The sequence below is a fragment of the Buceros rhinoceros genome, unplaced genomic scaffold, assembly GCF_000710305.1.
Source record: "Buceros rhinoceros silvestris isolate BGI_N320 unplaced genomic scaffold, ASM71030v1 scaffold8027, whole genome shotgun sequence".
Classification (NCBI taxonomy): Eukaryota; Metazoa; Chordata; class Aves; order Bucerotiformes; family Bucerotidae; genus Buceros; species Buceros rhinoceros.
Window position 1 is genome coordinate 1 of NW_010420399.1, and position 12417 is coordinate 12417.

At 45.5% G+C, this 12417-nt stretch overlaps 1 protein-coding gene across 1 annotated transcript in view; it reads right to left on the reverse strand.

The window, feature by feature from the left end:
• Positions 1 to 1195: 1195 nt before the first annotated feature.
• ARHGAP1 (Rho GTPase activating protein 1) overlaps positions 1196 to 12417 on the reverse strand; it is a gene marked incomplete at its 3' end in the record, with an annotated part of 20700 nt that continues 9478 nt past the window's right edge. Inside the window, exons 4-8 of the mRNA XM_010139300.1 lie at positions 3601 to 3688; positions 3244 to 3375; positions 2669 to 2755; positions 2021 to 2119; positions 1196 to 1303 (exon numbers count right to left, since the gene is read on the reverse strand). Coding sequence (XP_010137602.1) covers positions 1196 to 1303; positions 2021 to 2119; positions 2669 to 2755; positions 3244 to 3375; positions 3601 to 3688 — 514 coding nt within the window. The remainder of the gene's footprint in view (positions 1304 to 2020; positions 2120 to 2668; positions 2756 to 3243; positions 3376 to 3600; positions 3689 to 12417) is intronic.

Below are 12417 nucleotides of genomic sequence, written 5' to 3' on the forward strand. Positions count from 1 at the left end.
GTCATGAACCTGACCTTCTCTTACAGTAGGAGGGACTTCACCTCCTGCATGCAGCCCAAGCCTTGACGTTGCCCACACAACCTCTACCACATAGGATCTAGCTACCCCAATCCCTGTTGCAGCCATTATTCCAGCCTTCTCTCCTCTTCACCCACCACGCTACATCATTCAGTGAAGCAAGACATTGGAGCTCATTAGTACACCACAGGATTATTTCTCTATCTTCCGTAAAAATCATAGCCTGTAGATACCAGGGCAAAGGGGTTCCCAGAAGGCAAGGCTGCTAGTTATGAATCAGGTGAAAAGGATCAACCTTCCTTTTTAATGTTCCCAGAGAAGCAAGGGCAGAAAAAAGCTGACACATGGGAGGAATATATATCTGGGATGAGTTTATCTACTTTACTCCTGTAGTGGGAAATACATCAACCCAATGGCTGTGAATGAAGTGATGCCAAGGTGTTCGCTGCCATCCTGACATCTGATTGTCCGGTCACACCTCTCAGTCTGCTAACAAGCTCAGCCACACAGCACTATGGGGGTTACATTTAGAAATGTTGTGTTGAAGCTGGGGATTGTCAGATTGCTTCAGAGGATCTGTCCACACAGTATGGCTCCTCCTCATTCTCCAGGGAGGCAAAAATCACACTAAAAGTTAAAAATACCTTCAACAATTAGCCTGTATCACTAGCCCTTGCCAGTGTCTGCATTTGCCTGTCTCACTGTGCAGGAATGGGTGATAGGAATCAGTACAAGGGTGAACAGAAGTACTTTTAAAATAGAATTTATGACATGGAAAAAAAACTAAGAAACAGATCTGCAGCACTGCTCAATCAAAACAGCATAGCCCTAAAGACACCTCCATCAGCCCCCTACAGACTTTTGCTTAAAGTTAGTTTCTAGTGGCATAAATCCATCCCCACGGCCTTTATTTTGCTCCTTCCTTAGCAATCCTTAGCTGCAGAAACAATGTCATCCTAACTTACATACAATCTATCCAGGAAATCAAGAGGGTGGAATTGAACTGAGTCAGTCAGGATCTGGACACGCGCGCAGAGTTCCTCAGAAAAATCATTAAAGCTTTGTAGGAAGACTGAACTGCAAGGTATTTTACAGCCACTTTTGCTGCTGTTCAGTTATAAATACATTGACCTCACATTAAGTCAGGACAAAAGCAACATAATTCAGAGATACTCACTGCTGTAGTGAGACTCCAAACTGCTGGTTTGGCAGTGGTGGGTGCAGGACTGTTGGCTTCTGGGGCACTTGTGAAGCTTTCTGCAGGGATCTCAAATACTCATCATATCTAAGGCAAAACACAGACTAGTAAAAAGCCACTCCACCTCCCAGAAAGAGCATGAACCCACAACTGTACATGACCCACTGCACACCCACCGGTAACACAGCTCCAGCTTCACATGGTTGAGTCCACTTATGCAAAAACAGGACAGACAGTTATGGAACACGTGGGTTGCCAGAAAAAAACAGGAAGAAAGGAATATCTATCTGGGATCAGGAGCTGGAGTAGCTGCGGATGACAGACAGCGTGAACAGGAGGCAAGGACAGCACTGCTGGTGATAAGACAGTTGTAGGCATGTGTAAAGGACAGGGAATCAATCTGGTAGGACTGAGATTGTGGCAACTTTGGGAAGCCCCAAAGACAAGCTGAATTGTGCAGAGAGAGCAAAGCAGGTGCCCAGACGCAGCAGATGCACACCACAAGCTCCAGGTCAGGGTTAAGGTCAGCAGCTTGCAGAAAGCCCCTGAGGGGTGAGTGAGAGAGGCAAGATGGGTGCTCCACTAGAGAAGGACTTTTATCTCAAGGACGGAACTGGGCAGTGGAGCCAAGGACAAGCAGGAAGGAGCATGGAGAGAAACAATTGTCTCTAAGGCAGTTTGTCACTGCTCTCTCTCCAAAACCACTGCCTGACTAGAACAATCTCTTTCTCCGCTTGCCATTCCTCCAGAAAAGTCCCCTCTCACAGATGCCTAAAGCAAATGGAAGACAGACACCATTCTCACTTCTGCACTTGGCTTGGGATCCCCAACTGTTCCAGCTTCACATAGTCCTCCAGCTCACTAAGGAAGTTTGCATAAAAAATCTTTCGTCCAAACTTAAAGCTGAAAAACAAGAGAAATGTAGGAACGTGAGGAATCGGGAAACCCAGTATAGAACAGAATTCTTACAGGCAAAGAGAGCACAGGTCTGGAAGAGACATCAATGGGGCAAAGGGGCAAGTATGGCTAAGCAGTGAAGATGTTGCCCACATAGCTCTCTGACTCCGTGCATTTTACAAGGAGATGCCAAGACTTTCCGAGTCACATTAGAAGCCCTAGCAGCAGCAGGCTCCCTAAAACACAGAATTTCTCCTTCCTAAGTTCAGCAATAGGCTGGAGAAGGCAGAGTTAGGATTTCAGCATCAACACAATGAATTAAACAGAATGCAACACTGTGCTTCTACTTGGCACAGAGCTGCAGACTCAGCAGGCTCCCGAAGCAGTACTTCTCGGGCCTGAATATTTCTGAGCTCAGAAACAGTAGTAGATAGCACAGAGTGAGGGGCTCCAGGGTAGGCTCGACAGCCTGGGCTCATCTTGTGCCCCACTGAGAATGCCCATTACTCCCCTGCAGTGTAAGGACATGGGTAAGTCTCCTATAGTGCTTCCTACCTGATCAGAGGCTTGAAAAGAACCAGCAGGGTCTTGATAAACATGGTTGGGTGCACAATATACAAGGCTTTGATGTTCTTCTTGTACCTGCGAAGAGAAATTAAGTAAGGATGAGCTGCACTTCAAACAAAGGAACCAACCTTTCCACAAGATTATGGCACCCTGGGTGCTCCATTCCTTCTACACTGAGCCTCACCACTCCCCAGCATGCTCTCCCATGATTCGTAGCTATGTCAGGCCACTCAGCAACCTAAGGGCACACTGCTGTGTTCCAAGCTTCACCAAGAAGCAATGGGCAGCCTCACAACGAACAGCCTCACCAGGAAGCAGCCACTATACCATGGAGCTGACACGTGCACTGGGTTCTGGTTTTGCTACTTGCCTGCTGGCCTAAAGGCTGTAACTACAGAACAAGCTGTTTATCCCATGATTCAGCCTGCATTAAACAACATAAGCAGCAGAAATAAGATATAGTAAATTATGATCACGAAGCAACATGGGAGGCCTGGGGAAGATCTTCTATGTTAAGCCACAGAACAGCATGTTATATCCTTGCTTGCTGCTGCCTTACTCACTTGCGATCAAATTCTCTGTAGGCATCCCGCAACCAGCTCAGGGATGGTTTGTTCTCACTGGTCAGGCCATGATGCAGGTACACCAATGTGTAATCACTCTCCACATACTGGTCCAGTGTGAATTTCAGGTACCTGAGAAGAGACAACTGCTGAACTCACTTCATGCTCTGCTACAGAGAGGCTCTTCTTCCCTTTAGGACTCATTTTTGTGTGCCCTAACAAAAGATTTGCATTCCCAGCAATGGAGGTAAGCACTTTGGGAGGACCCGTCCAGGTAAAGAAGCTAGGGCAGATAGATCTGGCCCCAGGAATCCAGCACCTGGGAAGTTAACAGCAGCCTTGTAAGACGCTACTCACCCCAGCAGTTTCATGTGATCGAGTTGATGGCTTGGGGGCATCCGGCAGGCACTGAACAAAATTACTTTCCTTCCATATTTGTCATCACCTGCAGATGAAATGCCAGATATGACAGGGAGTTTAAGGACTACATTGTGGTCTTGGCAGCAAGGGGTAAACAGAATAAGAAACCACCATTACAAGGCAGAAGTCTGGATTGCCACAGCTGCCAGCAAAGCCAAACCTCATTTTCAGCAGTTCCTATGGGCCTAGTGTGGAAGCAGAAACCTGAACACCAAGGGCCTGGCAAGTCAACAATGCAAGTAGAGAACGGAGTCCATGCTCCAGCCCTGAAACAAGAGGAAGGACTGAAAGCCAGGATGCCTCTGGGCACATAGGGATAGAGGCCTCAGGCGCAAAGCAGACTGCTCAGAGCTTCTGCAATGGTGCCCCTGGGCATTGCTCCTGATGCCCGTGTGTCCAGGGAGGCACAGGGAAAACTGCCCCTCGCAGCAACAACAGCCACTCCTTCACACAGTCCCTGTGTAGCCGGATGCCAAAGCACTTGGCTCTTGCATTGATCATTGCAGATGGCTTTTTCTATTAATAATCTTCAAGACGCTGTTTGTATTAGATGCTATAGATGGCCTTGCTTTTAAAAACTGTTAAAGAAATTGCTTGTATTAAGAGCTGCAGGTGGCTTTGCTAATAATAACCTTTAAAGATATGTTTTGGAAACAAAGCAAAGGCTTGTAGGATAGATGATATATAAGACAGAGGAGTGATGGCCCTATGAGAACATCAAGTTAAAGAAGCAGAAACAGAAAGAATGTGGAATGATTGGATGTCAGCCGAGCAGAACGCTGCTCCAGGTGTGTGATAGTGACCGAATGCAGTCACTGTGTGCCTGGCTGAGCATGGCTGAGGAAAGAGCCAAGGAGAGTAAACAAGAAGATGGAAAGAGTCTTGGGCCTCTCTCCCACAGTGATAAAGAATTGTATGCTAGCCCGTGGAGTTAGAAAACTTGTATAAAAGGGAGCTGGAAAAAATAATGTGTGCTGCCATGATGCTGGTGCTAGTGCTGCATGCTTGTGGTGCTGTGTGAGCTTGAGTTTTTTTGGACTCAAGCTTGAGCTTGAGCGAGCTTGAACTTGCTTGTGGTTTGCTGGAAAAATAACAAAGAGAGCTTTTGCCCTCTGATGAGAGTCAGGAGATCTTGTAAGCTGTTTAAGCGTAATTCAAGGCTTTTTGTCTTCTATCGTCGCAGCCTCAACTCTGCTACCTATATCAAGACTTATTGTCTTCCCCAAGACTTACTGTCTTGCCTCATCACAGCCCCGATTGGTAGAGCATCATATATCAAGACTTACTGTCTCCCTGCAACATAACTGCATGTGGTCTGGTGCATTTTTTTCTTGCTTCACCCAAAGCTTAGTCCTGCACACAGAACAGACCCTGGAAACCAAGAAATTCCTAGAAACAAGGCAGTCCCAGCCACATCCCAGAGATGAGAAGCAAGCATCATCATAAGCCTCTTCTACAGATGGACCAAGTAAGGCTGCTGGATTCTCCAGGGGGATTGTAGAACAAGCTGCTCCCTGCTTCCTAGATTTTCTATCCACAGAGATATTTTTTCAGCCTGAGCTGGAAGGAGCTGCAAAGTGTGGCACAACAAAATATTCTATGTAAAAACCCAGCAGAAAACAGTCCCCATCACAATGGAGCCAAATAACCCATAAAGCACGTTCATCTCAGGGAGGATACGCACAGCCACCATTTGAGGCTTCAGAGACAACAAGCCCAGTTTTTCCTAAGGCAAGTCTTCATGTCAGTGGACTTCTGCCTCAGGAACAAAACCTGACCAGATTTTGTCCAGGGCATGCACATGCTTAGCAGACATGCTAGGGGAATTGAGAGATTGAGGGAAGTAAGAACCAGGTCACAAATCTTTTAAACATACAGAGTTTGAGGCCAAGTCTAGTTGCCTTCCAGACACAACATCCCATCATTTTCCATAAGGATGACTTGCTTTTTAGCATCAGTGGAGATGAAATGGTTCCTTTAGCGTGAAGGGTTAAAGCCTTCCTGTCTTTCTTGCTACTAACCCTGTTCCAAGAGCTATGCCTTCTTGTCCAGCAGGAGCCTGGAGCAGTGCAAAGGGCTACTGAGGTTATACTCAGCAACACCCTCCTTTGTCCCCACACAGATTACAGAGCAGAAAAGCAGCGAGGATTGCTACTTATAGAAGACAGCCCTGCATAAGCACATCATTCCTCTTGAAATATATCCTTCCCCCCACCCCGAATTACAATATTCAGAGCATGCAGCCATTTTCTTACCTTTGCATGGGTTCTGGCCCTCAACTACTGCTTGGTTACACTTGCTGTGAAGGAACCAAGCTCTCAAACTGAACCCCAGAACAGCAAACCTGAGGTTTCTGAGAACACTGCCTGTTAGTAACAGGCCACTGTTAGTGACCGCTTTGTGCTGCAAATGGCAGCCAGAGAACTCATATACACCTGCCATGACCTTAAGATGACATTCACCCTCCTTTTTCCCCCATCCTGGCCAGGAGAATATATTTTCTTGCTACTTGTTCACTCAAATTTTTCTCTCACAAGTCCCATTTTCAAGTCACTCATCAGACAACACAGGAGAGAGAATTTACTAATGAACACATGCCAGAACCTCTACAAGAGCTAGGGACACTGAGGCAGCACTAGGTACAGACCAGGAAAGGGCTGGCATTGACCATCACATTTACATACACATGCAGAGACAAGGGGCAGTTAAGGAAGACGGATGACCCAGAGTGCAAGACTAGGAGAGAGTGATGCACGGCTTACCTGGAACAACCAAATACAGTCACAGCCAGGCCACAAGAGCAATATTACATTGCATATCCTATGGTGGCCCACTCTCTGCCTATCCCAGAGTTTCTTGGTAGCCTGCTATGAAGCTTTAGGACTGGGTCTAATGCACATAAACTGTCTATAAAACAAAGGTGCAGGCTACAAAGTCCTGGGCAGGGAAAATGGCACATTGTGACTCTTCCCAGCGGTCTTGAGCCACTCTTGTGTCTCCATCTGGAAGACAAAGGGTTCTGCCTGCACAGAGCAGCAAGAAGATGGTAGTATCTGAGAATCTGTAGAGTTTTGTAGTGATGAAAGAGAATGGTCAGAAAGACTACCCATCTTTGCAGATCACAGCTTTGCACTGAAGTCAGAATAGGTGCTATCTTCAGTTAATTGAGAGACTGCGTTTCACAGAAGATGACTGCAAGCTTGATGAAGGCAGGCCTTGGTTGTGAAGAACTGCAGTACAGCACCACGTTCATGCAGTATTGTGGGTAGCCACACACTCAGCTCAGTTTCCTGGTCACTGATTTCCAGACTAGACAAGTCACAAGTCAGGAACCACATATCTTAAACACCTTCCTCTGAAATGACAGGAAAACCTTCAGCAGGGCCTACGCAAAGTCTAGAATCTCGTTCCTTATATAGTCTTGGTGAAAAGGTCTAGGCTTGCTGGTCCCAAAAAGAAAAAACGGACAATCCATGATTCTGCCAAAGGGGAGATGGCCTGTTTCCATTGCATAATTTCCAGGGCCAAGTGCACCAAATGATAATCTGTAGTGCCTTCGATGACTGAAAAAGGAGTGGCCCATTTTGCCTTCCAAATCAGAATGAATTTGTCACGAGAGCTACACAGGAACCAGCATGCCTGTTACTAATTTCTGGGTTTCACTCACACACTGAGCTTAGCCTGTCAACACAGACTCTTTCAAAACAACCAAAAGCCAATCTTGCTTCCACCTGACATATATCAGATTAGTCTTGTTCCTCCAGACATGACTAAATTCAATTTCAGCACCAAACCTGACAATCAGTTGTTCCAATTTATAAACAAGAACCTAAAGCCCATTCCATGTATTCTTCACTGTCAGAGAAAACTGTTTGCAGGTGACCTCTCTGCTTCCAAGAGAACACATTCTTATTGTGTTTGATCCTTCCCAGATGTTTCATCCCATATACTGGTTTGTTTTCTGTTTGCAGTATTAATTGTATGCATCTAGGTTTTCACCCCTTGTTTGCAATTGCAAATAGTTAACATTTCCATGGAACACAACTATAAACCATGAAGTAATCACCCAGCTTCTTAGGCTGTCTCCTACCTCTTCAGATAGTAATGCTCAATAATTAACAACAAACCAAAGAAGCAATTACATCCATACCATCTGTACTCACAGAGGAACCCAACAATGTGCATACTTTTGTGAGTAGGTTAATACATAAAATATTCTTGCAATCTACACTGGAATTAAACTACCTCCCTATAGGATGTAATTCAGATATAGGTAGGGTTTTGTTTGTTTTTTTTTTAACAACAAAGAACAAGACAGTAGCTAATATGCAAAGCCTCTTCAGTCAAGACAGTTCATCATCTAAAGAGCTATTAACTTGTAGTGCTGACAGGCATGCTAATTCTCCTGAATATTGTTACGGTGCTTTTAAGGCACAAAAAGTTTTTCCTCTTATCTGAAAAGCAGGGTTTTCAATGCACTTCCGAGACAGGGAGCGAGGAACATCACTGCGGTGGTTCCAAGCTATCAGTGCAGAAGCATACTTGTAAAAGGGCTGAAGTTTAAATTCTGAGGCTAATGTTTCAGATTGAAACCTGCAGCAATACAAACATATTAGAGCAGAAATCCGTATCAAGGTAGCAGTACTGTTCTGAGACAGGACTCTCAATTAAATGAATCTGTACAGCCAACATGGAAAACACATGCTTGACTTGCAGATCCTGCTAGGTGTTTCTCCTGAGATATATCCGTTAGCCTTTATGCCATGACTGCAAGCTCTCATACGTCTCACTGGCAACATGACTGCAGTCCTGGAACCCTGCTCATTCCTGCCTTCAGGAGGTACCCTCAGCTGAGGGTCCACCTCAGTGAAAGATTCAAATTGGAATATTCTGGTACTTTGATACTGACAGAATGCAGACAGATAAAATTTGCCACCAAATGCTACTGTTATTGGTAAAACAGCAAAGTTAACAGAGTTCAGGGTCAAGGAGAGGACACCACTACATAATTCTGGAGCACTACTACACAAGTTTTACAAAACTTAGGACATTTATCAGAGCTACCGTCAATAAAGTATTTATTTCTCTAATGTAATTTCAGATTCCTGCCAAGCTTATGACAGAGCTGGTTAGTGTTTAAGTATAGTAGATTTTAGTTGCCTGCTGAATTCCAAAGTGGATTTAGCCCCTCAGAAAAAGACAGTAAGGAGCTCCAAGTAGAAGTATTTTAATACATGACATCTTCCAACTAGATATTCCCAATACCCAAACACTGCCAGAATCATAAAGCCTTACACAGTGACTACAGCTCTAACTGATACAAAATATACTAGAGAGTCAGATTAAAGAATGCAAAATGGAAAGATGCCCGAGTGTCACCAGTATGACAATTACGGGATGAGTTCTTCCTCTCTCTAATTAACCTCCCTCCTGTTCCAGGAGAGAAAAGGCTTAAAAGCAGAGATAAGAAGAAAGGAAAATTTGTGAGACCTCTTAAGTTTGGGAAACTAAAACAAGTTTAATAACACTAGAAAAAATATTATATATGGAAAAACAAATGAGATATTAACAGGTTTATATGGGATTGGTAAATTGGTATAGCGGGGGTTAACCTGTGGTTAGGGAAACAAAACCGAAAGATAAAAAAAAATGTACCAAGAAGTTTCAAAATGGTGGTGGCCGTATGGTCGGCACATTCATGGGAGCAGAGCAAAGCCAGTAGCAAAATCCACGGCAATAGCTGTAGCAAAATCCACAGGCAGGCAGGACCTGGGCCAACACACAACGCACAGTCTGGGCCGTGGATGTTACAGAACGGCGGCAGGAATGGCGGCGGCGGCGGCAGGGATGAAGCAGCAGTGCAGGCCGTCCCTTGCAGCGCGGGGTCACCGGCCGTAGCGAGGGCCCGAGCAGATCCAGGTGCCAGTGAAAGAGGAAGAAAGGCAGGTCTGTACTTGCCAGCTAGGAAGCGGCAAGGCAGATCTGGAGTCGAAGCAGAGACGAATACGGGCACTGGCGTGCCGAGAGAAAGCCACAACCCAGCCCAGCAAAGCAAGCCGAAAGTGCCAGTGCCGAGCCGGTCCCCACGCGGCTTTGAAGGGACGGAGAGCCCGCCAAAATTCTCACAGCCAATGAGATGTGTGAACATAAACGGGAGGAATACATCACAACTGGTCCTTTTAAAACAAACCATTTTTTTTTAAATTGAACGGGTTTTTTTCTACCCCAGGACACTGAGAGCTTGGCAAACGGGGGAAAAGAGCCCACTTAACGAGGCAGCGAGGACTGGCATTTCAACGAGTTATGTGAAGGTCATGGACTGCTATTCAGAAACAGCAGAGAACATTTCACACCAAAAGTTTTCACCTACATTGGGAAGTGTGAAAGCACCAGCAGCCAAATTCTTAAGGCTGGAAGCTGAAGTCCAGCGTATTAACAAACGCTTAGCAAGCACAGAGCAGTGTAGCACAGCTTCAGGCTGTAACGAGAAACAAGTTACCAAAACACACCTCTGCAGCCACATGCTAACAGCCGCTTTCAGCTGGAGAATCCAGCTGCTTAGCACATGAGCAAAGGAACAGATCCTGTGGAGGAACAGGAAGCAATCCTAGGATGAACTTCCAAAGCACGTATGACAATAAGGTAAATCTGATTGCAAACCGAACTGCTCCAAGCAGGCCACCCCCACGATGGAAGAGGAACAGGATTCACACCGAGTCCCAAGAGCCCCAAAGTAAAGCACACAAGCCAAATTTGGCTCAGATGATTCTGCTGTGCCTGAGGCAGAGGTGCAGCCCTCGATAATAACTTTGTGTAGCCTTTGGACTCCTCAAAAGTTGTCAGCGCAGCAAAGGCTGAGCAAAGTTCGGGCTCCCCTGAGACAGCCCAGCTACAGGCCACCGTCATGCTAAAGGAACACCATGATCTACAGTACCAAAATTTAGTGCTACAAAAAAAAAAATCTACCTACCTGGTTGGGACCCATGAAGTGTACCCTGGTCTGGAGAAACAGACACAAAGTTATACCAGGCCAAGCTTCGCACCCTTTCCTAGAAAGTAATATTGAGCACAAAGTCTGAGCGCCTAGCCAGACCGCTGCTGCAGTGTGTTTCATCGCTGCCTTGAAGCAGCCAAACTCATTCTGTTTCCTCTTTTCCCCTTGCTCCTCTCCAAAGCAATCTTATCTAACAATTAGAGGTGGTAACAGCAACCCATGATTACCAAATCTCTTTCTCAAATTTGCAACTAATTCTGTATAACCATAGTCAAATTTCCGGTCCTTACTCTTACACTTCCTCTACTGTCACCAAAATTGGGAATAAACCTCTTAACACCAATGTAGCGTTAAAAAGCAGGCATTCTGCTTATCGCAGCGCTGCATGCATGGGGCGCAGCTCCAACCTAACATGCACACCGTATATCGTCCCAGTCAGGGCTTATACTGCCCAGTTACACGTATATGTATTAAATTGCCTGGAATATCCATTACATTGATTATTATGTTTGTACAGTCCTTATTTTGGTTTCAACTGGTTTTTAACATTCCTCCAGAACGTAGCACGGTACATTCTTGCCTAAGGCCCCTTACAACAATCTCAGGATGTACCATTCACGGTGCTTTCTTGCCTGAGGCCCCTAACAACAATTCCCTCCTTTGAGACTTCCAAAGTAAGATTTCTTTGGGAGATTCACCTAGATTGCATAATTTTGGTATTTTCAACTTTCCAGTATACACAATAGGGTACATCATGACGCGATTAAGGCTGGACTTTAAATCATGATACAGCATAATATACAGACAAAAATTACTAGTATTATTATCACAAATAATATTTTTAGCCCTAATTATTTCTTTGAGCAATAGTTACCTCCCTGGCCTTGTCGGTGCGACAGGGAAAAGCTTCTGGCCATCCTATAAAAAGCATCAACCAATACCAGGAGATATCTATAACTGTTCTGTTTTGGTAATTCAGAAAAATCAAATTTTTGTTTCTGGTTTTGAATGGCTACAACCTCTTCAGGAAGGATAGACGTGGAAGGAGAGGAGGAGTAGCCCTGTACATCAGGGAGGGTTTTGATTGTCTAGAGCTCAACGATGATAATGATAGGGTTGAATGTTTATGGATTAAAATAGGGGGAAGACCAGCAAGGCAGATGTCAAGGTGGGATTCTGCTGTAGGCCACCCAACTAAGATGAAAATATATATATGAAATATTCAACAAGCACCTGGGAGAAGTCTCACAATCACTGCCACTTGTTCTTGTGGGCCACTTCAATTTACCAGATATCTTCTGGAAATTCAACACAACAGTGAAGAAACAGTCCAGGAGGTTCCTGGAGTGTGTGGAAGACAACTTCCTCACACAGCCGGTGAGGGCACCAACTCCCTGCTGGACCTGCTGTTCACCAACAGAGAAGGACTCGTGGGTGATGTGAAGGTTGGAGGCCATCTTGGCCACAGTGACTGTGAGATTACAGAGTTTTCAGTTCTTGAGGCAGTAGGGAGGGGAGTCAGTAAAACCGCCACCCTGGACTTCTGGAGGGAAGACTTTGACTTTTTCAGGAGAGAGAACAGCCGGTGATCGGTAGGGTCCCTTGGGAGGCAGTCCTGAAGGGCAAAGGAGTCCAGGAAGGCTGGACAATCCTCAAGAGGAAAATCTTCAAAGCTCAGGAGCAAGCTGTCCTGGTGAGCCGTAAGACAAGCTGATGGGATAGAAGACTGGCCTGGCTGAGCAGCGAGCTTTGGCTTCAGC